The 26,563-nt window shown below is 40.9% G+C and overlaps 3 protein-coding genes across 5 annotated transcripts in view; all 3 read right to left on the reverse strand.

Moving 5' to 3' along the window:
* Positions 1-3,265: 3,265 nt before the first annotated feature.
* Positions 3,266-8,211, reverse strand: slc30a1a (solute carrier family 30 member 1a). Its single transcript, XM_026341908.1, has 2 exons — positions 7,268-8,211; positions 3,266-5,772 (listed from the first exon to the last, which is right to left on the reverse strand). Exons 1-2 carry the CDS (start codon positions 7,839-7,841, stop codon positions 4,865-4,867), a joined length of 1,482 nt encoding a protein of 493 aa, XP_026197693.1. The 5' UTR covers positions 7,842-8,211; the 3' UTR covers positions 3,266-4,864.
* Positions 8,212-9,152: 941 nt separating this feature from the next.
* nek2 (NIMA-related kinase 2) lies at positions 9,153-12,959 on the reverse strand. Its single transcript, XM_026340819.1, is given in 10 exon segments — positions 9,153-9,739; positions 10,028-10,049; positions 10,051-10,105; positions 10,227-10,281; positions 10,499-10,733; positions 10,870-10,996; positions 11,100-11,182; positions 11,358-11,598; positions 11,752-11,969; positions 12,649-12,959. Coding segments are annotated over 10 exon segments (1,338 nt in total). The 5' UTR covers positions 12,745-12,959; the 3' UTR covers positions 9,153-9,533.
* Positions 12,960-16,776: 3,817 nt separating this feature from the next.
* The window catches only part of lpgat1 (lysophosphatidylglycerol acyltransferase 1), a 36,482-nt gene continuing 26,695 nt past the window's right edge, over positions 16,777-26,563 (reverse strand). For all 3 annotated transcript variants that reach the window (XM_026341536.1, XM_026341537.1, XM_026341535.1), the window contains exons 7-8: positions 20,259-20,365; positions 16,777-19,641 (exon numbers count right to left, since the gene is read on the reverse strand). In XM_026341536.1, coding sequence (XP_026197321.1) covers positions 19,490-19,641; positions 20,259-20,365 — 259 coding nt within the window. In that variant the 3' untranslated portion in view covers positions 16,777-19,489. The remainder of the gene's footprint in view (positions 19,642-20,258; positions 20,366-26,563) is intronic.

A 26,563-nucleotide genomic window follows, 5' to 3' on the forward strand; every position in this document is an offset into this window, starting at 1 on the left:
GTTGTCATGCAACTATCTTATCTTATTACTTTATTTGTGATTACAAATACACTTTATAATTACTATTAGTGTAGTAATTAGCAGTATTATTCATGGTTTTTATGCTCCAATCTTGTGCTTCTGCTGCTTTGACGTTTTTTCCAGGGTGTGAGCAATAAAGTTCCTCTAATCTTATCTTCAGTAACATTTTCTGTCTCTTCTTAGGTCACATTTCCACAGCTAGTTCCCTGACCATTTTTAAAACTTCAGTGACAAAATTAACATTTTACAACCACAAAGATACTGCAGCATGAACTGTCCGCTATCACAGGCAGCTTTTATTGCCTGGGATAGTAAAAGTAAATGAATAAAATAGTTCAGATGATGGAAATTCACAACATTGGACGATGTCAGGCTGTTCATGTTACACACCTTGATGCTGCTCTGTATTTTTACTTAAGGAGAATTAGAGAATTATTCTGTTTCTATGTTCAGGGGTTTGAGGATTTCGTCCACTGCAGATCATCATTATCATCATTGTCACCAGAGCTGGTTAACATTCCTGCCCTCCTAATCTCCGCCTGAGACGGACAGGTCCTTTTTTTGGGTACAAACCTGCCATGTGCTCAGATTAAATGTTTCTGGGACGAGTGTGGGAGAGTCAGTCTTGTAGTAAATTCAAAGGAGTATTAAGTGACTCTGATGTGAATACCAAAAGGCTTTGATGGTTTGGTTCTAAAGTGAAACAAGTGCTGGACAAATGAAAGGATTCAAATTGACAGTGTGGACCAAAGTGGAGGACTGAGAGACCAACATACTGTAGGGTCATACCGCTAGCACGGCTAAAACTAGAATTAATTAGTTAAAAAGGAGTGTGATGCAGTTTCAGTGCAGGTACTATGCAGTAATAAATAGGCCAGAATATGACAGGGGAAATGAAAGTGCACTTAAGAATGTGTAGAAAAGAGGAAATGAAACAACCTGCATAAGCTGCAACTAACACCCGCTGACATCACTTCATCTCCACCAGCCTACCCACGGACTGGTACGATACACAAAACGAAGGTTTTCAGTATCACTTACACCAAATAAATGGTTTCAGAGGTCGGATTTCTGCTTTTTCTGGTCACTGTTTCTGTATTTGTTTAATTGAAAGAAAGCCTGAAACTGGGCAGACAGCACTTCACCAAACCACAGCGCTCACCGTCACATGTTCGTCTCCATGTTCGTCTTTATTGGGTTTTTTTTACCAAGACAAGCAAGAGAAGACTGGAAACTCTCAAATCTCTCCGCTAAATACACGGCAGGTTAGTTTAGCATACAATCTGCAAAAAAGGGGAACAGCTGGACTGGATGTGTCCACGGGGAACAAAATCTGCCTAGCAGCACTTCTACATCTCACTAATTAACACGTTGTATCTCACGGCCTTCTAGTTTTTTCAGACATCACTGAGCACCTACAGTAGCTCTGTGTCAGGAGCATAATGATAACGTGTGAATCTCTTTTGGGTATTGTGAACCCTGTTGAATGACTCGTGAGTTTTAGCTTACACACGTCGATGTGCTCACAAATGCTCACAAAGGTGAATCCATTGGCAGCAGGGCGAGCTTTCATCCTCGAGTCCGGTGTTCGACAACCCCTCTGAACTCCAGCCGCCTGGTGGACCACACACACACACACACACACACACACACACACACACACACACAGACACACACAGCAGGAGTACCTGTCTGTCCACCTGTCAAAGCAACACCTTTCCCATTGCACAAAAGGTTATTTTATTTTAAATATGAAGCTACAAGCAGCAGCAAGGACTCTTAGAGTTCACCATCCAACCAGATCAGATTCTGCCCTCTTTATGGTACGGTGATATAAATATATATAAATATACAACCAGTTGTTTAATATGAGTGACATTGACTGTGCGGAAACTAAGATGCAGTGGAGGATGGATACAGACCCACTGATTCACTAGTGCACACAATGAGGTGCAAAGAACACCTGAGTCTGACAAAGAGCAGGACCAGAGAGCTGCTTCATGCATGAGCGTTACTCTGTCCACATGAAAAGGGGCAACAGACAGCAGCACGGAGGAATGCTGGTACAGCTGCATGCTTCTTGCCTTTGGAATTCCCCTGGGCCTCTTACATAAGTCCCCCCGAGCAGACGGCTGCTCCGTCAGTTTCACATCCACAGTCAGCAGCCTCGAAAGGCTTCCACTCCAGAAACTCAGCCACACACGTCCGCTTCTTTACAACACAGAGAGGAGCTGTGGAAAAGCTGTAATTATGGACTCATTTATAATTGCAGCATGACACGCCACAGCTAATACGTCAGATTTACTTCTCACCATTATTACTGTTTAGACGGTGTGTGGTTTTGTAGGGGAACAGATGACATGAGCCACAAATATCCTGTTGGTTTTAAAGACGAGTTCAACATGTGCACAAAATCAGCTCTTTAATACCCTCCTCACTGGTTATTTTACTTCTGTTGTATGAAACAAATCTTTGCTATTCCTTCTTTCACACGTCGACTGCAGCAGAAAACCATATAGATTCATTTCAGATGGACTTGAAAATGTGCGTATAATGAAGTTATGCTCACTTGTGCATGACTCCGACTTCTTTACAGCCTAATCTCCTTTAATCTCCTTCACATTTTCATGGTTCCAGTCAGATTAATAGGCAAAAGTCAACCACGGATCAGAGTCTTGACTGACACGGACCATGGTTTTAAGTCATTTAGGACTAAAACAATTAACATAGATTACAATTGACATCACTTTCAGCTACTCTTGCTTTTAACAAATCACATGGACAATCACCTCTCTATTCAAATGAGTTTCTGTGTTCAGAGGACAACAGGCGACAGGATTAGAAACCCAAGAAAGGGAAACAGTTTCAGGAACATTTAATGTGTATTCAGTGTGATAAATGAATGCTAAATAAACTATGTCATATATATATATATATATATATATATATATATATATATATAGCTACTATTTGTGAGTCCAATTTGCCTACAGCTGTATATTATCAGTGGTGAACCACCACTTCAGCAGTAAGATACTCTGAGACTAAGATAACAATAGACCACTCTTTATGCTCAGTCTTTGTCCCTTTGTAGCTCAATAAGTGTTTTGTCTGCCTCTCTACTAAAACTAAGAAATAAATGCAAGATTCACCACGTAAATATAAAACATTGAGAAGAGAAAATGAGAACAAATCCAATGATAAACACCCATTATTTTTTTTTATTTCACAATGACACATTGGACAGGTACTGTATGTGTGTATATTATATATATATATATCAAAAACACATCAACAGACATGTCATATCTAAAATAAAATAATATAATAAACAACACTTTTGTTTTTCAATTTGCACATAGAGCTCAAATCTTAAAAGAGAATATAACCCACTCGGAGAAGATGTCAGAATACATTTCCCAGCACATATTTCTATATTGCATACACATGTAATTGGGAGTGGAGATCTGAAAAGCGCCGACAAATCATCTTTAAATGATATCGGTCGAATCTATACCAGTTTCAAAGGCCACAGTATGGACTTTAATTCAGCAGAAATATCCTGCTCGGCTGCACAAAGCCGAGGACAGGCAAGCTATGTGATGAGTCATTCCCTAACCAGTTAAGTTGGAGGACACCAGCTGGTTCTGGTAAGCAGCAACTCCAGCTCTAAGTGGACACCAAGTCTCCGTTTGGTCATGCAAACTTAGCAAAAATGTCCAGGAAATATAAAAAACTTCCTCAGCATGGATTGTGCCAAACACATTCATGAGGATTTTAAAACAAAATTCATAAAACAGAAATCATCAGAAAGCTTTCCAGTTCAGATTCACACAGAGGATAGTGTTTCACTAATGCATTCAGTGCTCACTTCTTCACAACAGACCCAACGCTCTGGCTTGCAAGGCATCCAATTTATGAATTAACATTTAATTAGGTGGCTGTGCCGTTGCAAGAAGTGTAGTTAAACTGTCTACTATACTTAGTGCTATTTCACAGCAGTTTTTTCTTTGTACTTAAAAGGCAAGGTGAGAGAGGAGTTGATACGGCTTCTGTATCCAACTAATACCTGAAATTAAAACTCAAGCCCAGAGAAGAGGCTGAAAATAAGAAGAGCATTATAAAACAAAACATTTGTAAAATGACTACAGCAAAAGGAGCTCTGTCAAAACAATTCAAGACAGAAAAACTGAAAATCATTCAAACTAAATATTACAAACAGCATCTACAGAGAGGAATAGATCATTTCTAATAACTTAAATACTTAAATTATTATGCAATAAAACACTCTTCCATTTGGGCCAGGGAGTAAGAATAAAAAATGGAGACTGAACAGGTCCACAGGCTAACTGAAATAACCTAATGATGTGTGCTCTGACTTGCATGTTTTGTGCATGACCTTTTGGAAGAGAGTTTCTCTCAGATCCCTTCAGTCCTGCAGAAAGAAGCTTTGGAACACAAACACGGGACAAAAATGATGCATCACAATACGGTGCTGATGTGGGACACTCATGCAGGCCTCGCTCCTGTCCTGGAGGTGATTAAGTCAGTGAACCCCTACATGCATCGCCAGCATACTGCCAGTGCCACAGACAACAAGAGGGGTAGAGGAGAGGCTGGGATGGAAAGGGTGAGGCCGAGGGGGCAAAAAGACGACGTGAATGCATGAACACATAGTTTTTGGGAGGATTTCACAGTCATTAAAAGGTGATAAAAAAAAGAGAATAAAAAGGAACAGCAACAGTGGGTCAAAAAGATAAAAGTGTCCTGTAAATCACAAAGATGACATTGTCCTAAGTGGTAGTTTTCCAGCTTCTCCTCTGTTTCTCTCTGCTCCCCCATCTCACAGAGATGACTCCACTTCTCTGGTGATGGCGACTTCCTCTTCTGACCGAGGGCACACCTGAACAGCTCTAGTCTGCTCGGGGGTCTCATCAATGACCTCTAAAGCTGAAGCGGCAGCAGCCTTGCAGTCACTGCTGGCCTTCTTGTCAGAGCTTGTGCCCTGTTTGTCTGCAGAGCCGCAGCACAGCTTGGGAGCACACTGAGTCCGACAGGAGAGCTCGCAGAGAGAGTCGCGAGACTCCGAGCTGAATGTGACAAACTCGGGCTGGATTGTGGTGGCGTGTATGCCCTCGTCGTGAAAGAAGTCCTTGATGCGTTTGGCCACCTCCATGTATGATGTGGGGTCATGGCACTTGATGTGAGCTGTGGCGATGATGCGGCTGCCAGCCAGTTGCCAGATGTGTAACTCGTGGATGGCCAGCACGCCGTCCAGACTCAGCAGTCGCTCATTGAGCCGGTGCATGTTGATCTGCTTGGGCACAGTCTGTAGCAGGATGAGGGCTGACTCTTTCAGCAGAGGGTAGGTGGTATAAAGCAGGATACCCACCATGATGACACAGAGCGTGGGATCCATATAAAGAACCCAGCAAGGGCCGGCAAACTTGTCGGTCGGCATAGTTGGATCCTCCAGCAGGTCGACCAGCGTGTGATTGACATGCCTGTGGTCTGTGGTGTGGCTGTTGATACATGGATTCACACAAACCTCATCGGCTTTGCAGGGCTGCCACACAAAATAAAATATAATTGCATTTACAACTACAATGACAGAGCCCAGGGCATCACCCAACACATGCAGGAAGACCCCACGCATGTTGAGCTGAGATGCTGAGTCATGGTCATGGTCAATCTCCTCAAAGTGGGTGTTGCCATTCATCTGCACCTCTGTGCTGTCTTTACAGTTGATTTCTGAAGATAAAAACAGGGAGGTTGGTTTAGTTTACAGGACCATGAAGCGAGTAATAATCAGATGGACTTTGAAACTGAGCCATTAATGTAGCATTTAAAACAGAAGCATAGACAGGGACTGTAACAAAAACAGAAATGTTGTTTTGAGGAACGACAAACGAAACAACAATGGAGCAACTGGAGCAAATAATATATCTCTAACAAACAAACTGTGAACTAGATAAAAAGATAACACTAACAGTAGAATCCAGCTGTTGTGTTGTACAGTTACATCGTTTAGGGTGAAGCACAAGTCTACTTGAAACGTCAAACAAAATGTTCTCAACTCCACTTTGAACAAAGTCAAGAGGAGGGAGACTAAGGACAATTTACTAAGACATACTTTTGGCATTTTAGTGTTTTGTTCCTCCTCGTATCAATATCCTAGCTCATACTGTCAAAGATAAGTCAGCCTTGTGACTGAGTCTGTGCTTGAGGCTACAAACAAGACAAACACACCAGCCGGCCATGGTGGGTTATATGAACGAACACCCACAGCATGTGGGATGCTAAACACTGAAAAACACTCGTAGTAACGTAGTAATTCCCATCAACCCAGATCAAATACCAATTGCAGACAATGTGGCAGTGCATATACTGTAGTGTTGAGGGAATGGCACCTGAGCAATGGCTGCTTACTTCCATCCTAGGACATGGCTGGGTCATTCATCTACAGCTAATGGTGGGGCTGGGGCTGTCGAATTCATGGTTACACTGATGTATGACCCAATAAGGGATTGGTGCACAGGGGAGTGGGGAGCACAGCCTCCAATAATGGAAACTGGCAGGGCTAGAGAGAAACTGTGTGGGAGAAAATAGTCTGATGTATGGGTTTAACCCCTCAGAAAGGACAATGGACTCTGGGGCACAGTGACCAGCGGTACACGTAGTGATGCTCTCTTCTAGGTTGGGGGTGGGTTGATTAGCCGTCAAACAGGAAGAGTTGTTTCTCATATTAACTTAATACCACAGCATGGCTGTGTAACAATCATACTGTCACCATTTCACTAATTCACCTGCTCTTGTACTGTGGGCAGCAGAAAGGAGCATGAGCTTATAAAATTCTTCTGAACTTTGAACGTCCTGTTGTTGAACTAGTTAAAAACAGGATGTTCCTTTGTAAAGGCAGACAAAAGCTTAAGTCTTTACAAAACCTAAAACCTGGGGCTTCACTCTTTGAGGTCACTGCGGTAACCACGTTTCCAAGGATAGTATGACCCAACAAATATCACAGCTGAAAAGGAAACAATACGGATTAGTCCCTGTGGCAGCAGTCCTGACAGTACACCTGAGATAAATGTATGTGCTGTTGTGCAATCTTAAAAGTCTGGATAAGCAGGAGGTGGAAGCTACAAATTGCCCTGTAGTGTGCATTTTAACATACAATGATTATTTAATAGCAGCTGAGGCAAACAAAGCAGGCTGTAAATTCAGTGCTCCATCTCTTCATACCTACCATTTCTCGGTTTCACATCACCGGGGCTGTTGTGATTCCCCACCAAGTTGTTGGTCTCCTCTCCTGAAGACCCATTCCCAGATTCCTGGGACTTGCAGGCTTTCCCCTTCTTGTACTTATGCCCATGAGAGTGCCCACCGTGGGAGTGTCCGTGGCCTCCGCCTGCGTGCCCGTGGAATAAGCAGAGCCCGAGCAGGTTGACCAGGAGCCCCGCGGCACCGACCCCAGCGACCACCCCGGGGCTCTCGATCTCATGGGGCTCGGTGAAGCGCTGGATCGCCTCCAAGATGATGGTGAAGCACAGCGCCGTGAGGAACACAGCGTTGACGAGAGCCCCCATCACCTCCGCCCGAATCCAGCCGAAGGTGTTTTTGTTGGTCGCCTGAGTTTTCTCGGCGAACCGCACCGCGACCAGAGCCACCACCAGCGCGATGACGTCCGACAGCATATGAAAGGAATCCGACAGCATCGAGAGAGACGAGGTCAACCGGCTGACCACCACTTCCACAATGAAAAACCCGAAAGTCAATGAAAGCATGCATAGCAGCCGGACGCGATTGGGCTCGAAAGCCATTTTCCCGTTCCTCAGAGTCCTTCGTCGAGCCTCGAGTAGACGTTAAATAAACGTGTCCTCTTACGAGATCACTCGGACATCAGCTAGCTAGCTCTCCGGCTTAACTCCAAGCTAACGACTTAACCACGTTAAGCTAGCTGGCTCCCGGGAGACAATACGATCAATGCTAACAGGGTCTTCATTCACTGAGGTTATCCGGCGACCGCGGCATCACCCGGCTATACTTGAAAACAGCTACAGGCTAAATGAAACCAGCATATGATCCGGGTTACCCTAGAAGAACACCGTGGACGTTACCAGCATTTTCCAGATAGGTTTGCCCACGAACTCCGGTTTGCAGACGGCTGAAACTTTGCACCCGAGCCGGTAAACTTTCCACACGGAACACGGAACGTGGGGCCACGCCCCGCGTAATCCCTATTGGCAGATAGCTTACGAGATGGTATGCGATTGGTTGTGCAACTCTCGTCAGTGGGTGGAGCCAAAAGCCAGACAACAGTGGTTGCTACGCACGCCAACCTGCTGTAATCTCGCGATGACACAAATGTAGTGTGAGTGAGAATATTTATTATTTTAAATACTAGATATTTAAGATCATCTATGAAACGAATAAACACTTTAATCACGTTTTTAAAAAATCCTTACCTCACTAAAGGAAATGCCATGAAAACAAATATCATAGTTGTAATAAAGTAAATTTTAGTGCCTTTATTTTGCCTTGCATTATTATGTTTTATGCTTAATATGTTGCTTAACTGCTGATTATGTAACATTTTTAAGTATTTACTCATATTTTCATGCGAATTAAACTAGCTACCAATTTCCAAATAGTTTTCACTAAGTAGCTATCTTTCATTTTTAGAAACCCGCTAAATAATACTTCAGTATTCATTTAATCAGTTTTAAATAGCAAGTCAAGTAATTTCCTTTGTTATTAAACAGCAACAAATCACATAAAGATCTTTTTACTGTGACTTCTGGGCACAATCACCTTTCATGGGTATCTGATGACCCCTTGTGGGAAGTATCTGTCTTGATTAAGTAGAGTCACTGTTAACACAGGTTAGAAACTGCTTAATGTATTCCCACCTATTGTTTTGACGGATATAAATTTTTCACCTATACTTACACATCCTTTAGTATTTAGAACTACACCCCACTAGCTTATACTTTATGTATTTTACTATATACACAGGTAAATAGCGTCTGCACATACTTATTTTACAAAGCACAGGAGGTGTTTTTGGAACTATGACCTCTATATATCTGAATAATTTATTACTATTATTAAAACCTTTGTAGAAGAAATTAAATTGACAATTACTTTTTCTGCACAGGTTTCATTTTCAGTCACCATAGGCTGAGCAATGATTCTTTACATATAGTATCATAATAGAAGCTGCCCTTTTATGTCTATTGCCACAGTTTGTGAGTGAAAAGTGAACTACTTTTACAGTATAACAAGATGATGCAGTGCATTTACAACCACAATAGCTGCCTATAACATTACACAGACACACATCAAACTGTAAAAATACTACAAAACATGAACACAGTTAATTGAATCACTGAGTTCACAGTGTCACAGTAACACTACAATATAAATAGATCATAATTTACATCTAGTTATTATGACTTTAAGTCTTCAGTAGCTTTTACATACTTTTACACAGGATAATATTGCCTGTAAAATCAGCGGATGCCGAGGATCTGCCTGCTCTTGAACTGACAGGTCTTTTCCACTTCATTCAGTGTTTGAGCACGCAGATTGGCTGCCTGCAGCCTCCTCAATATCAGCTCCTGGGATTTCACACTCTGACGACTATCAGACAAGTGGTTCTCTTTGCTCTCTCCAGCAAAGTGCACCTTCTTCTTGCCGGGGGAGATGTTCTCCACATCTAAGACCAAACAGTAAGAAGTTGCTGATTAACAAAGACAATCAGGCAGCCTTAAGAACAGTCTTTACAAATCAATACAGTGTTATTTCAGATCAGGTGTGGAATATGAGATGGATTCTTTAAAATAAATTTTTATTGGTGTATAAAAAATATTATATACATAATTTAAAAAAGTAATAAATAAAATTGACCCCAGACATTAACATTCCAAAGAGAAGGATTAAAACAAAATAATTCAGTTCTTGTCTCGGTTCAGCAACTCCAGAGGTCTTCGTCCAATTGCCATACCTATGTCTTTGCCATAGAACGGTGGACAGGTCCCTCTGCTGATGGAGACGGTTGTAATTCTTCAGTAAGCTCTCGGCTCTGAAAAATAAAATTAGCGTAATAGTTTGTAACAATCAGCTGGAAAACTAACAACAACAAAAAGAAATCGCTAGAAATCGCAAAACTGGTAAAAAGACAATATTGTCATCTCTGGTGTTACCTTGCAAGCTTCTCTTTTGACAGTCGTTCACGAACACACAGCTCTTGCTCTCTTTCTGCCATGAGTCAAAAATAAAGAAAAAAGAATAATAATAATAAAAAAAACGAGAAAGAAAAGAAGGAAAGAAAAACATTATTTCACTTGCTGCTCAGTCAATTACCACAGATACAATGTCTTGTCTACTGCTGCTATGCAGAAAGAGATATTTGCATCCCATTATATAATCTTCACTAATGGTTTAGAAGTTACCCAAAGTCGATTAACACTCTTACGCTCCAGCCTCTCTTCACGTTCCTTCAGTGCCTTTTCTCTGTCCCGCAGAGCCTGTTCCCTCAGTCTGAGTTCTGCAGCAGAGGCGGGGGACGCTTCAGTTGGCCTGTGAAGAGGACAATCAGTGTCCACTGATCTCCTTCGCAGTCGAACCTGTGCTTTTCTCTGCTCCTCAGCAACCGCATCAGCCAATAAGCTGCTCTGGAGAATGGACTCTACAGATGGCCTCAGATAGTCCTTGCAAAAACAAGCAACAAAGATAGGACCAATGAGCAGACCCTAACTACATTAAAAAAAAGTGTGCACAAGTACACTGTTCTGTCAGACGTCTGGTTATCTATAGGATAGAGATAGTAAATAATCAGTATCCAACCTTTAGGTTGAGCATTTTGCAGAGTAAGGAGTTCAGTTCCTCCGAGTAACGGTAGGGGATTCTTCTGAACTTTCCCTCTCTGATCTTTTCTGCCAGCTCTTTTTGGTTGTAAGCAGTAAATGGAGGCCTGCACAGGAGAAATTAAAAATAAAACATCAGCTTTGCAGTTACTGTAACAAACCACCCGTTCAAAAAAAAATGAGCTCAGACAGAAGAGTTGGTAAACTTACGATAGTGCACAGAGTTCATAAAGCAGACATCCCAGTGACCAAATATCTGACTTCTCATTGTATGACATCCGGTTTATTTGTTCCTGAAAAAAATAAAATGTGTATTTTACCTAATTACAGTATAAAGTTCCTTTTAAAATTAGCTAACTTAAAATTAAGTTACTATACTGAATTATACTGAGTTCAGATCAGGAATGCCAAGAGGAAATATTAAATATTCTCTAAAAATCGAAAGACAGTGCACAATTAAATCCTCACTGGAGACATGTAGTAAGGTGTCCCAACAAATGTCTTTGCAAAACTGGTGTCATGATTCAAGATCCTCGCAAGACCAAAGTCGCCAAGCTTCACATTCTGTCTGATGTCGAGGAAGATGTTTGCAGGTTTCAGGTCTCTATGGAGAACCGTGGCCCTTCCATCGCTGCGCCTGTGACACTCCTTCAGGGCTAACATGAGCTGTGCCATGACACGCAGGATAAACTGCTCCTCCAAATAACGTCTGCCAAAAAACACAAAATATAATCAGATTGCAGATGATTTCAGTTAAGTGAAGCTACCATTTTCCTTAATAATAATAATAATCTAATTTTCAAATACAAACTCTAATGTTTCCCTGCATTTCTGTGATTTGTATTCCCATAAGGATAGTCACCTTTCCTTGATGCATCGGCTGATCAGGCTGGCCAGGTCTCCGCCCTCACAATACTCCATTACAATGTACAGCGTGGTGTTGGTCCGGTCTATGATGCGATCATGATATCTCACTATGTTTGGGTGTTTGAGCTCCCTTAAGAGGTTCACCTCTGACACAAGCATCTGCTTTTCACTCTCTGCCATGGTGCCATAATCCAGCACCTTCCACACAAGGATCTACAATACAGATGTTTTATTAAGGCTTGAGGGATAAAATGACAACAGGGGACACTGAGACACAAATGAAAACTCTGGTAAAGAGCTATGAACACTGAGGTAAGACTTCCAAGTTCCAGAAAAAAACTTTTTAGCTCTAGTAATTCAAGAATTAAAAGTGATTTGCCTTCAGAGGATATAAAGTCCATACTAAAGAGCGCCATACTCAGGTTTTCATACTATAAAGTAGTAATATAAATATTTTTTGGGCTTTGATGAATATAAACCTTACCTGTCATGAGTCCCAGTGGTTTGTATGATTTTATTTTAATTGAAATATACCAACAAAGGTGGATCACATTGGGCCTTAGCAGTGAGTATTTGTTATACAATTTGAAGATGCTGGGTCACATAAGGTGGAGGCTATTGGAAACTATTAGCTACATATAACATAACATTTAGGAATAATTAGTTATGAGGAGTGCGTCTTGTGTGAACTAGCAACTAGCTTCACTTACAACAAAGGTTTAATCCACAATTTAGTTGAATTAGATCAATGTCCAGTTTCAATTTAGCGTTACGTTCACATCAGTGTTACAGTCCATGTAACGTGATCGATGTAAATCAATGGTTCAGAGTTTAGGTCAATAACTGAATAATTTTTAAGGTATAGACAAACTTGTAATTAAAATGTACTCACTTTTCCGTCAGATATCCGTTTTATTTTCTGGCATTTCCCATAGGAACCTGATCCTATCGTATACAGCACCTCGTAGTCTTCAACACGGGACGGCATGTTGTTGTTGTTGTTTCCAACAGAAACTAACTGCTAACCATTCAACGTTAACTTAGCTAGCTAACTTACCAGCTAAACCTATTAACACCAAGCAGCGACTGGAGATGCGTGAGGATACTTTGATCACAACAAAGCTGATTTTAAAAAAGACCAAATGTTTGTTTGGCTTCTGGTTTCCGTGCTCGTTGACTCAGGTGTGTTTAAGTTCCCAAACTGAAAACGCTTCCGCTCTGTTTAAATTGGTGCCGAAATCCTCGATCGTCATTGGTCCACTCGCCCCTGACGGTAACTCCTGATTGGTCAATGTGATGATGCACATGTGAGGTTGCTAAGCGCCTAAAAACCGCGAGAGTTGAGCGGGTAGACAACGTGAACTTAGTGTCCACAAGGTGGCGCTAAAACACACAATAAACACAATAAACAATAAATCAATTTATCATAAAAAACAAACAAAAACAAAACACATTTTCCATAAAATTATCTCCAAAGTTTATTTTTTATCATATTCAAAGAATTTGCATTTTTGGAACAAAACATTTGATTATAAAGAATTCACTTAGGATTTGTGGTTGTGAACTTTGCCCATCAGACAGAATATTCCTAGTGTTAGGACAATACACTATGTATCTACACAGTGTATTTCATTTGTTGTTGCTGTTGTTGTTTATGTCGTTTGCTTTTATACTGGTGTTAACTTTATTTTTGGTTATATTATCGTTGTTTGGTGTGTACTTAACTAATTAACTTAATTGTCTTGTAATTTAAGTTATTTTTTCTTGTGTAGTTAATATTGATGCTGTCCAGTCTGTACTGCTTTTTCAATACTGTCCTATTTAATGTCACCTTGCTGCTGTAGACAGAAGAACTTCCCCATCGTGGGATGAATAAAGTCTATCTATCTATCTATCTATCTATCTATCTATCTATCTATCTATCTATCTATCTATCTATCTATCGTTTATTCCAAGTAGCTTACTAAGCAAAATCAAACTAGACATCTTAGGCCAAATAAATTTTGAAAAGGCCATTTAAAAGACATATTGGATAGGGATTATTTTTTGAAGTCTCAAAATAAGTATGGTCACTGTACTGTGCAGAAGCTACCTGAAGTAATATTATCCACCAATTGATTTAATACAAAGATAAAAACCTGAATCAAAACAACACTCTGATTAGACTTTGCATCTGTTGCAGGACCTTTATCCGTATTGTTAAAGACACTGTATTTCTTTCTTTATGTATGTTTGGAAGAACATGAGCTGCTAAAGTGACGGCTCTTCTCATTCAAATTTCTTTTCATCAAAAGCAGTTTGAGTGTGAAACAAGAAACTATTTCTCCTAGCCAAGGTCCTAGCCTGATTATTTTTTGTCACAGTACAAAAGAGTGGCTCTACAAGGCAAAGGTAATAATAGCTCACTAAAAATATCCAAAGACGAGTCATTTTTTGAGCATGAATCACCTGAATTATCATCTTCTATGATTGAAACAGTTCTTGCAAACAATTTGATGAATTATGCAAAGTAAGGAGAAAAGACTTGAAGCACACACAGATAAAAACCCAACTCTTCTAAACTAATCAGCACTGTTTTACTATCTGCTGTCTGACATGATCCGCGGGGCTCTGTTCACCTCAGTCTGAAGTCCCCAGTTACTCATGAATACACAAAAAGGTTCCAGGTCTGCATATGTAAGACGAGGGGGGGGGGAGCTGTGGGAGACTGATGGGCGTCTTATTGTCACTGGTCATTTGATTTGACCAGCAGGACCACCTGAAGAGCCTTCATCTGCCAACAGCAACATGCAGAGACCTCTCAGTCTGGGCATCACATATGTCACCACCATAAACAGTCTGCTCTGAGCGAATGAACCATGCAATGTTGTATTGTCTGCAGGACATTTTAGATTTATTTGGAGTTATTAGTTACTTAATCAATTGAAAGATAATCAAATGATCATGAAAATTCATTAAGTCATTTATTAAAAGGGGACTGATTTTGGGGGATACCGGAACATGTATGGTGTCTAACCTCCCTCTGCTGCCAGTGCCACACACACCGACACCACTCACCACCAGTAGAGTGAGCGCCTGAGCCCGTCTGTCAGTCTGCCTCTGCAAAGGTCACTCCCACAAAAAGCTGGGGGAGTCTGGATATGAGCCAGGGACAATCAGGGGGGCCAAGCAGAAAACTGACAGCTAAAAACAACAGAGACAGTCGGGTGCCTGAGGCCACTCTGACGTCAGCTACCCCCGTTAAAGGCCAGAAGTTGAGAGCCAGAGACAGGAAGGACAGACAGATACATCCTGTTAAAATATCCTCACCTTTGCTGGGGCGACAGTGGTGCTGTAATGGGGGTTACAGGAGGTGTATGGTCCTAATGACACCTCTGACTCACTTTAGCTTGGTGCAGTTTTAGATAAAGGCACTTTTCAGAGCAGGATACACACAGTTAGGATAAATGATTTAATCACACACCTGGGTGCTTTTTCATCCGGAAAAGCTGTGACATTAAGTTAACAATAGGAGTATTAACGGACATTTTAAATCCTTTAATGCTGTTTTTTTTAAAGCGAGTTTTCATTATCTCGGTAAATGTCAAAGTCTGCTACACAGGATGCGACAACGGTTTCATTTATGTCTTTTACGTTGCAGCTACATATTAAAATTCATATTCCCTCTCATGTCTTAAGCATTCAAATGTGCCCCTAACAACGCTGAGGGTTTGACCAGCTGTCACTGTCCCACCCATCATGCTCTCTCATGTCAGCAGGAGGGGCCAGGGAGAGGCTGTGAAGCCGGCGGCGGCTGCCGCAGTGACATTCAACGCGGGCCTCCACTCTGGAGCTGGATGTTTTAGTGCTTGCTGACTCAAGGGACGCTGCCGTCGTGGCATTCACGAGGGAGCAGGCATCAAAGCGTGACATTGAGGACGTAGGGGAGCGCTGCCTGTGAAGTAGTTCATCACAGGTGTTCGAGGAGGGACGCTGGTGCTTCTGCAAAGAATAGAAATGTTCCTCTGGAGATTAATGTGTCTGTAAGGTGGGCGATGACGGATAGAGAGTTGGTTTCTCCACGCAGGCTGAAACTACACCTTCTCCATCTGGACACCACCCTGACTGCTTCCCATTAGCCCTCTGGTATACTGGTGGTGCAGATTTAATCCCATTTTCCAACTGACATCCCACTGTTTTCACCAGTGATTACCCTCGGCTTCCTGGAGCGTGAGGCTGTTCTGCACACTCCGACCAACCACATATCACTCCAGCAGATATAGAAATGTAGTTGATGTCACGCATTGGTGGCCTGAGTGTCCAATTATCCTCTGAAGCAAAATAATTTAGAATAAAAAAAGACAAAAATTTAAATCAGTGGTTTCCATCCTTTTTGGTAAAAGCAGTGTTGAGTTGCTGTGTCTCCTTGTCGCATTCACGACCATAAAAATGTAAATGACCCGCATCTAAATACTCCCACCTCCCACCAAGGTAGGAGGCAGATCACTGCATCTGGTGCTGAGAGTTCACACCATCACCGGCTCACCGTCACGGATGAGATCAGAGCGCTGTAATAAAAACCAGAGACTGACACCACAGTTAAGCAACAGCTTCCGACCTGAGCGAACACAGGCTTCAGTTACCTGGAGACACACAGACAGACACGTTTACATTTGAAGACAAGAGAGAGCAATTTTCAATCAGCGAGGAGGATTTTTCCAGGGTAACTTAAACAAATTCTGCGCGACTAACATCACGCTCTTCCTTCATAATAGATATTTAATCTCTGCTCCTGAATATTAACTAGAATATATTTGAAAATCTGAAACAATTTGCATAAATGGATGTTATGTAAATGTTTAACAGAGAAAGGAACTTATTGAAAAACCTTCAAAATGATTAACTGACATTAACTAAACATGAAAGTATTTAACCAAAAAAAGGAACATTGGCAGGAGAGGATGTGGGAAACATGTCACGACTTGCACTTAACTCGTAACAGCATTTGCTTTGTAGAAAAGTGTATGAAAGACGACCAGTGTTTAGGATCTTTATGATGTTTTATTCCAGCACAACTTTTGTGTTGTAAAATGGCTGTGTAGCTAGGAATTAAAGGAGAAGTACAAAATGGAAAATTACAGACAGTTCTAGAATAATTTGTTTAAATCCCTATGGTGTTTATTTCCTAAAACCACATCGAGGAAAACATTTTTTCCCTGCCTTCTTTGGAAACATGGTCAGAAAATAAAAATAAAATAAAAATGTAGAGGTGAAAAAACGTGATGTTTCGTTTTGAAACACTGTCACGGTGAAGGGGAATCTGAGAGGGCCGCTGAATGAAACACATTTACAGCCTGATCTACAGTAAAAAGTTCCCACCTACCCAGTCAGGTAGCCCTTTTTTAAAATGTCACATAGTTTCTACTTACAGTGGCGCACAGGGAGCACAGTTACTACTAAAATGCACCTTTTATGCATTAGCCAGGACAACGATAACTGCTGCTCCTCTATAATTTTCCTAATTAAAGCAGGCTAAGCAAATTACATGTAATTTACCTCAAAACCACACCACAACAGAGAGAGAACAGCGGCCTCATTGCAGGGCCCCTCCAGAGTTTCCCTCCTAAGTGACGAGTGATCCTTTCCTCGCTGGCCCAGTTTTGATAACAAATGTTTGTTAAGAGGGAGTGCGAGGAAGCGGCGTTAGTTGGGATTGTGGTCTACCGGAACATCAGGTAAGGCTCGACAGTCCAGGTTTCCCACTAAATCCTGATTATTTAAAAATTACAGCTGCAGAAGTTTCGAACCGGGCCCATGCAAACTGTCAGTGTCAGCCACCACTGACGTGTTGAAGCAGCCCGTGTCCAGCTCAGGAGCACAAAATTAATAATAATAAAAATAATAAAACAGGGCAACACTAATGAGTGAAGGGATCATCCTTGCTTTCTTCTTTTTTTTTTTAAACATTCATGATAATTTAAACTTAAAATTCTGAAATTATCACGGATTGAAAGAGAGATACGCTTCAGTCATCGCGAACGATGCTTAACTCTTCCTCAGCTTTGTTATGTACAAGATTGAAACATACGGTGACATGAGGACGACAGCTGAAACGCACTTTAAAATGAAATAAAATTTGACCACTCGTGGTGAAAAAAAGCCGCCACACTCTGACGTCACAGAGCAACACAACATGAATCATATAATATCAAAAATGGGGGGAAAAGACAACCACGCACACTCACTTAGGCAGGTTATGCTGTAAATTTACAGTAATGACACCTATAGTTCTGTAAGCCAAAATGTCTATTTTAGAATGCTGAACATTAGGGTAGCTTTCTATAAAAAAAACAAAACAAAACAAACAAAAAAAATAAAATCACATTTTTTTTCCAATGTCTTTTCCTCACCCCGACGACACTAAGCATATGGCTTAAATATTTGTAAAACTATGTAGTCCAATAGGGGAATCAGAGTCTCTGCCGTCTCAGTCTGGCTTGCTGAGATAATCCTCAGATGTCTACTCTGCTGTGTGTAGCTGCACATGGCCTTGTTTGCGCATGTGTATTTGTCTGTGTAAGTGTGTGTGTGTGTGTTTGCATGTTGGAGAGCAAAGGATGGAAAAAAGGGGGAATCCACAATGAGGAAGATACTTTTTAGGTGATCAGACTGCAATTCTTGCCGTGCGTACCACCAAAATAGTTTCCTTTTCTTTTAAACCAGCGTTACGGTGCTGCCTCCTCTTTACATGTGAAACAGAAACAGATTCTTAATTAAGCGCTGCATTGTAGCCACCATCCCCTTTGGGCTTTCCAGGCTTTCAGCAGGGCCAGCAGTGTAAACACGATCCCTCTTCCTCAGTGAGCTCTGAATACTGCCTCGACAGACAGGTGGACACAGGAAGAAAAAAAAAAAAAAAACAGTCCAGACGATAACGATGACAAAAAGACAAAAGAAATAAAGGACAACAACAAATACGATGGCCGTTGTTGTGGAGATATGCAGTATAAGGGGAAGAAAATATAGGAAATTAAAACATTTACAGCTACCATTCAGGAGTAGTTCCTGGGGCAGGGAGCAGTTAGGGCAGTATGGATCCTTAGTGCAATGAAGGCCAGAGGAGCGGCCGGCTGTGCAGCCTTAAGGTTCATACAGCCACTCGTTCTGGAAGGTGTGGCCAGTCGGATATTCAGCGGGCTGAAAGAGAGGTCCAGCGGGCTTTAACTCTCACCAGGAAGAAGAACAGGGGCAGACGTTACGCTTCTAGTCACATGTACTCAGTCGCACGCATCCGCACATACTTTATCCTCTGTAAAACTACTACGGCTAAAGCCTGGGAGGGAGAGAAAGAGAGTTCGGTCCAGAGCGTCTTCTGGAGCAGTCCTGAGCCTCATTTCGTTAAAGTTGAATACAAAGTTATGTATGAGTGAGTGTCTGTGTATGCGGACGTGTAAACATCAATATGTGAGTGGTGTCGAGTGCGAGATTATTCTGCTAGGCCGCTGGAGAGAGTGTGTGGTGTTAGGGCTGTGTGCGAGTTAACAATGCATGTGATCAGTTTCATATGGTATGGGTATTCTGTAATTTGTGTGTTTGTGTACTTGTCTTCATATGTTTTTTTGTTTCCTTATAAGTCTCCTCTGTTGAAAATGTACATTCATCCATTGTATGGGGGCAAGAACGACGCTGGGCCACACACCAACTGATCCTGAGGCTTTTCCAGTGGTCCAATAAAGACTTGCCTCATCAGTGACTCAAAATAAACAATAGTAGAGGTACTGGAGGGCATTGTACCATATGTAGCCAGAGGCGAAAGCAAATGATTGGACGAGACACAGCCACACGGGGTCGAGGGTCATCTGTCGGGAAGCAGCCTCCTTCTGTCCTTCTGGAGACGGGAATGATCCTGTGGAGAAAAGGATAAATACATCTGTGCTTAGCTGATGTCTTCAGATTTGTTATTTTAAGATGTGACTGAGCTAATAAACGTTGGTTTTGCTCAGCAAAAGTAATAATTAAAACCAAGCGTTTAAGGACTTCCTGCTGCTCTCGAGCTGTAAACGATTCTTCCATTCATGGAAAGTGTGGCAGATTTAGCGTATTAACAGAAGGAGGCATCGCTTCGTGTCTGTTCTTCTTACTGAAAGTCATTTAAAGGCACCGATTGGAAACAGAACCTTCAAATCTTATCTAGGTGCCACATTTGCAGTACAAGACCACAACACTGGTAGGGGTTTTAGTTTTTACAAAGTAAACAAGATCAAACCAATATAGGGAAAGATGTCACTGTATATAAATAAATTAATGAGCTGTCAGAATATACATATGAGAAAATACTAGAAATGACATAGTTTGTAAACTAAATTAAAAACACTTTTTAACAGCAGCCATAGGATCCAATACTCAAAGTCTTTCCACAACTGTTTTAGCTTTTTTGGGGAAAAAACACATATGTACAGGAACTAGTGAGTCAGTAAATTATATTTCAGTTCAACTTTACCAAACTGCCATGGTGAGACAAACCTGTGTCGTAGAAGTGAGTCAGCAACTCTTCTTTCTCCACAAACCTCTGGTACAGCCAGTCAGTCAGGGCCTCTGTCTCCAGAGGAACCTCTTTTATTGGGTACATCCTGGAGGAAAAGAGAGAGAGAGAGAGAAGAAACACAGAAAAGGATTACTTGAGTTTCCCTCAGCAGAAACTGTCTGCATTGATCCGTTGTTGAAGCTGTGGCTCAAACCCAGGGTGTCATCCGGGGCCCGTGGGCAGAGTCTATTAGAGCAGTCTGTGTGTTTGCTATAGCTTCGGCTTGTTTGGAGGATTCATTACATTAACATTTACTCATTTGGCAGATGCTTTTAACCAAAGTGACTTAAAAGTGATGTACAAGGCAAAATGTCTCAGCCGAGGAGAAGAACTTTAAAGTAAAGTGCTCTGGGAAGAACTGTTTCCATTTCATGAGGTAAAAGTGCAAGATATGTTTTTAAAGTGCAGAGAAAGAAGCTGAAGAGTTATGTTTTCAGCAGGTTTTGAAAATTGGGAGTGAGGCAGAGCGTACAGAGGTGGGCAGGTTTATCCACCATTGTGGGACCACTGAGCTGCAAAGTTTAGCCTGGGATCTTTTAAGGTGAGGTGACGACAAGATGTTGATCGCTGGCAAAGCGCACCAGACAGGTGCTGTTGAGTTGACCACTTTGTAGGTAAGGGTCAGGGCTTTAAATCTGATGCAGTAGCTATAGGAAGCCAGTTCAGAGATCTGAAAAATGGCATCATGTGTGTCGCTGGCAGATTTAAGAGTGTCACAAGACAGAGACAAAAGTGCAGAGGGTCTTGGCAGCAGACAGACAAGACAAACCGCTCTAAAAACTGTCTCTGTGAGAAGCAGCGCTGACCTCAAAGAGCCAAACACCATTATATTCAAGCAGAGACGAAAGATGCTTATTCTTTAATGTTTGGGGGCTGTGGTGAAGCGATGAGGAATTAATGCTGCAACTAATCATTATTTCTATTATCAATTCATCCTTCATTAGGTTTGTTGATTCATCACTTAATTTTCCAGTCTACAGAATGTTGGCAGATACTAAAAACATTCATCATGAGCCCATATTGATATTAAACACTTTCAGATATTTCAGATAACATTGTACTTACTATAAAATATGGTAGCCTTCAACTAATGGTTATTAATATTACTATGATTAATTTTCTTAAATTTTAAATTATTTTTTTAGCCTATAAAATGTCAAAAAAAAAAAAAAGGAAACAGAACTGTCCAAAGTGTTTTCTTCAGATCGCTTGTTATGTGCAAAGAACGAATATTTAATATCATACATGAAAGATGAGGAACAGATGTTAGAAATGTTTTATTTATATGTATTATTATACTTATTATTTTTATTTACCATTCAGTGTCAATATAATTGCCAATAGATTTGCAGCTGCAGTTTTTCAATGCTCAGCAATCAGCAAAACAAAAGAAATTGATGGAGTTTTCCCATATTCTCCAACATTGTTTTAGGCAAAATGATTAATCAAAAAATAATTAACAGATTCAATGAAAAATAAACAAATTTCTGTCCTTTTGTGGATGTCAAAAACAAAAACTGTATTGTTGCCGTTTTTGCAGCTATTTTAACAGCTGGCAGTTATCTCTATGTATTATCGTCACACTGAATCGTCATCTTCCAGTAGCTGATCATTTCTTGGTGTCTAAAACAACATTTTAAATAACACCTTAAAGAAAACACCATGACTGATGTGCTGGCTGGCATTGTGAAAACAGTGGGAGGCTTATAAATGGGTGACTTTCAGAAGTCATAGAGAGATGAAATTTAGTTTCTAGCCAGAAGGGGTCCCTAGTAGGCTGCACTACCAAGCTGCCAGCTCTGGTCACCTTCAGAGAAAGGTTACAGTCTCCTCCCTGAGACGAGCACTTCCTATACAATCAATACCCCCAACCACAAAAAAGTACATCAGTGCCTAGGAAAAAAGAAATAAAAATGGAGTACTAAGTGATCAATAAATATTAAAAGCAGTGTAAGTAAAGACAGAACAGTTCTGTCAGGATGACATCTTGTTTTTTTAGAAAAATCTGCTGTATGTTGCCGGTACGAACCCACGATGAAGACCTGACCTTAAAGAATTCCAGCCTCATTGGAATAAACAGTGAACAGAAAGATAATTAATATGTAAATCATTATTACTATTAATGGACAGGAATTGAGCTGCAACTGCTGACCAGTTTTATCAGTTAGTGCTTTTAATAATAAATTAACTGAACTAATTATAATTATCGTTGATTTAAGCTTCTCAAATGTTTTGGTTTTGCTGTTTTCCATATCACATTATATTTGCTGAAACTGAAGAAAAAAAATGATATGAATGACGGATAAATCAGTTAACGTAATGTGCAACATTATTCAGAATCAAAATAAGCACATAATTATATTACAATTCAAGTCATTCAAAGCAGACACTTAAAATATTTGTTGGGAAAAGAGTAAAGTGGGATTTAAAAAAAAAAAATTATTCTTTAAAATTACGAGGGGTATTTCACTCAATTACGAAGAATCTGCAGTGATAATGAAAGTAACAATAGCAAAAATCATAATCATTAGAATCAGACAGTGCACCCACACATTGTCTGAACAGACTGATAAACCATTTGATTATTGAAAGTTTCTTTAAACAGGCCAGTGCCGTCTCATTAAAGGGTTTCAATGAGTCTCTCTCAGTTCATTTTCTGAAAACGACTGCTGTAAAAAAAGCTCAATGCAGCTGCTGTCAGAGAGCATATTAGTGTATATAGACACTTGCTACAGTAAAACATGCTCTTTGAACTGAAGCAGACTGTATGACCAAATCAGGAAAAGGCTTGGCCCGTTTCAGCGAAGGGCTGATGATTCACTGCAGACTTCCGTTTGGTTGATATATTTTAAGTGCATATCTATGGAAACTTCTCGTTATCCAGGGGTTCAGGGCGTGGGTGTTACTCTGTGGCAAGTCTGGACAAGGTCCTGTTAAAGCAACTTTTATGTCTCTCAGCTGCATGAACTGCCTGTTACATTCAGGATAAAACATGAGAAAATCCACCACTTAAATCGGTTCTGATGAAGCTCAAAAAAATCTGAACATATAACAACTTTTGACCAACAGCTACACCTTCCCTACGAGCAGCTCAGGCTGCACAAAACAGGAGCTAAGCTGCTGTGGCCACCCGATAGAGGTGATTAGAGGCCAAAGCACAAAGCTTCTCCTACTGTGTCTGTGGATATCATGTATCTCTGATGTTACTCGTGTGCCACAGGAACCAAACACTCGCACTGATGCTTTCTCAAAGTGCCAAGAAAGACCAAAATGATGAAACAGAACGCTTTCGGAGGAAACCGATATGATAATTTGTGGACAGGAGGTAGCAATTATAGCAGAGGATAAATCAAGAAAGTCACCACTATAAAAATAAAAGCAGAGTTTTCCTGCAAAGGGATTCAACTCTACACTTGTAGTGATGACATGAGATTTCTTTCTTTAATCAAAAGCATAGTTTTTTCAATTTGAGAGCGTGCTTTAATGATTTCATCAAAACCCTTCCCTCACTCACAATGTCCCCACTCGCACTCAGATTTGCTCTGCTCATGTTTAAAACTGTATTTGTGCTCTCAGATTTACTGTTACTTGCACAGATTTTCTATGGTCCTGCTCAAATCTTTCTCCTCACGCTCAAAACATTTGCTTGTTAAATTTTAGGCTCGCACTTATATTTTGCGCAAACAAACTGTGGCAACCCTCAAAAATCACCAGCCAATAGAACTGAGAAGCACCCTGCTGCTGTTTTGACCTTACTGGACGTTGCCTGCTATAAAGGAGTAGAAATCTAAATAATCATCTAGTGGTTCAGATTAGTAATGTTATGCTCCATTCGTTTTTACATTAGCTTCATGGCCAAATGCTAACCAAAACACAACAGCTACTTCTCTGTCTAATGTAAGATTTTACCAGTAGCGGATCACAAATGTGGCCATAAACCTCGACGGTCATGGTTCCGTTACTAAATATAAACTAATGAACTAACGACTAAGTGAATAATAACTAACAACTCGAGTAACACGTGAGGATAGTTCACACCTGCCTCGGTATAGGATGCCTTCCAAAGGCCCAGCCTGCTCTGAAATGTAAACCGATAGCTCAGTAATCCTGGCAGAGGAAACAGGAGCTGGCTTGTGCCACTTATTGGAAGATTTGAGCATTTAGGGCCTTGGGTATCAGACGGCTGCCACAGTACTTTCCTGCAGCTGAAATATTCATGCAGAAATCAGGATCTTTTGGTGTCTAGGGCAGCTGCATAGGCTGCTGAAGGCTGCTAAGGTTTGGAAGAGGTGCTGCTGATTCAGGTCCACAGCAAATCAGCACAACATGCTTAGATAGCATATAGTATCTTCCTTGTATCAGCTGCTTTCAGTGGCTTATCAGCCAGGTTTATTTGGAGAAGAGGGCCTGTAGTTATATCTGTAAAAGCGGTTTCAGCCTAACCACTGGCAGCCTAAATCAAACAGCATGGGGAAGTTCAAAGGGTTCGTTTCCTGTCCTAAAAACACCTGATTCTACATTTCACACTGCTGTCAATCATGCCGTTTGGAGTAGTATATATGTCATTCTTCTAAGATAATACATCTGTTCTCGAATTAAAGCGAGTGCACACAATGCGAAAGTGTTTCAAAGACAATATGTTGTGTTTTATTTGCATTAATTACTAAACAATGACTTAACGTGTCCATACCACACATTTCTCTATGTATTGGCAGTGTTTGCTGTGCTGAGGTGCAGCACTGTGTGTAACAGTGAGTACAGTAGTGATGGTGGTGGTAGTGGGGAACTGGTGGTGATGTGTTGGCATGGGGCCACAGCAGCGCTCTCATTTCCAACCTAACCCACTTGGCACTGGCCAGCTTGTTAACCTGACACTCTGGCGTACAGACAGGCAGCTGTGGGAGAGCTGCAGTTTCTCCCGTCAATAACTTTCAACATCAGACTTAGCATGTGTTGATCTCTCTACTGTAAGTACTTATCTGTAAGCGAGGATTTAATGTTAATGTTTTTTTTTTTCTGGACAAAAGATGGAGTTCATAAAGAAGCAGAATAGAGTTCATTTTAATTGTAGCTGTTACTTCTACCAGGATAGTTGTGAATGTGGTTATTCATGAGATGAAAGACAAATTAGGGTAGTAAACAGTGCAAATCAGAAGCTTTTGATCCACCATTTACTGCTTTGTTTGAGCCGCTTAGCTTCTGTACAGCTCTTATTCTTGAGATATTGTTTCCCCTCTAAATTGGGTTGAGAAGTTAATTAAATTTAGACTGTGGCTGGAAAAGACTGTCCACTCCACAAGCCTCATTGGAGGGCAGCCAGTTATTGTTTTGGGACTCTATAAGGCCCTAAATCTCTCTGGCTGTGAAATCTTAAGAAACAGAAATGTGCCCTGGGAGGTCTGCTCTTGGGCAGAAAGTTGCAAAAGGTGAATATTGAGATTAGTGGCCTGTGTGGTTTGGGGCCCAAAAAAGTCTCCAGTCCTGCTCTGTGTCCGTTGCTAGTTGAAGATAAGGGTCCTTGTGTATATGCAACGAAGCCCCAAGTCCCAGACTGCAGTCTTAGAGTTCTCTTTTGCTCGGGGGTGATGGCTGAAGCTGAAGATGATCTAACAATTATTTAAATTGAATGAAATTAGATATAGCTTTGCTGTATTTGTGCTATAATGGATCAATAACAATCGAGATTTCACTGTATTCATTTTACTTTTGTGCTCATTGGGGATCACTATTACTTAGTGAACCAGACACTTCACGACTCCTCGACGCCCTGACTTACAGAATGCCAAGAAATGCTTATCGGCAATCATACACAAGTTGGGGGACAGTGGGAGTTTGCTCGTTAATTGCTCCATTTAGTCTTTAATCTGTTTGCTCTCTGGGTCAAGACAGTCTTCGTTCTAGGAAATGATGTGTTGGAGAAAAACAGATATACCAGAAACTCCAACAGACACATTAAGGTCTCAACCAGGGGGAGAAAAGTTGATAAAACTGCTAACATGTTCCTACAGAAAACTACTTCTACTTTTCTACTTCTAGAGAAAAGTACATAGCATCCGTAGGTGACTGAGGCTTTGTCTAAAACTGAATCAAGTTATTTTGTAATCAGACTGATTATGTACATTAATTTGATGGACAATATATTAAATATATAACATACCTGCACAATTATCACATCCTTTTTCTGAGGAAGTTGGCACATTATTAATCAATTTTATTAGTAAGGGTGTGTCGAGAATTATGCAGT

This window comes from Anabas testudineus, chromosome 24 (assembly GCF_900324465.2).
Source record: "Anabas testudineus chromosome 24, fAnaTes1.2, whole genome shotgun sequence".
Classification (NCBI taxonomy): Eukaryota; Metazoa; Chordata; class Actinopteri; order Anabantiformes; family Anabantidae; genus Anabas; species Anabas testudineus.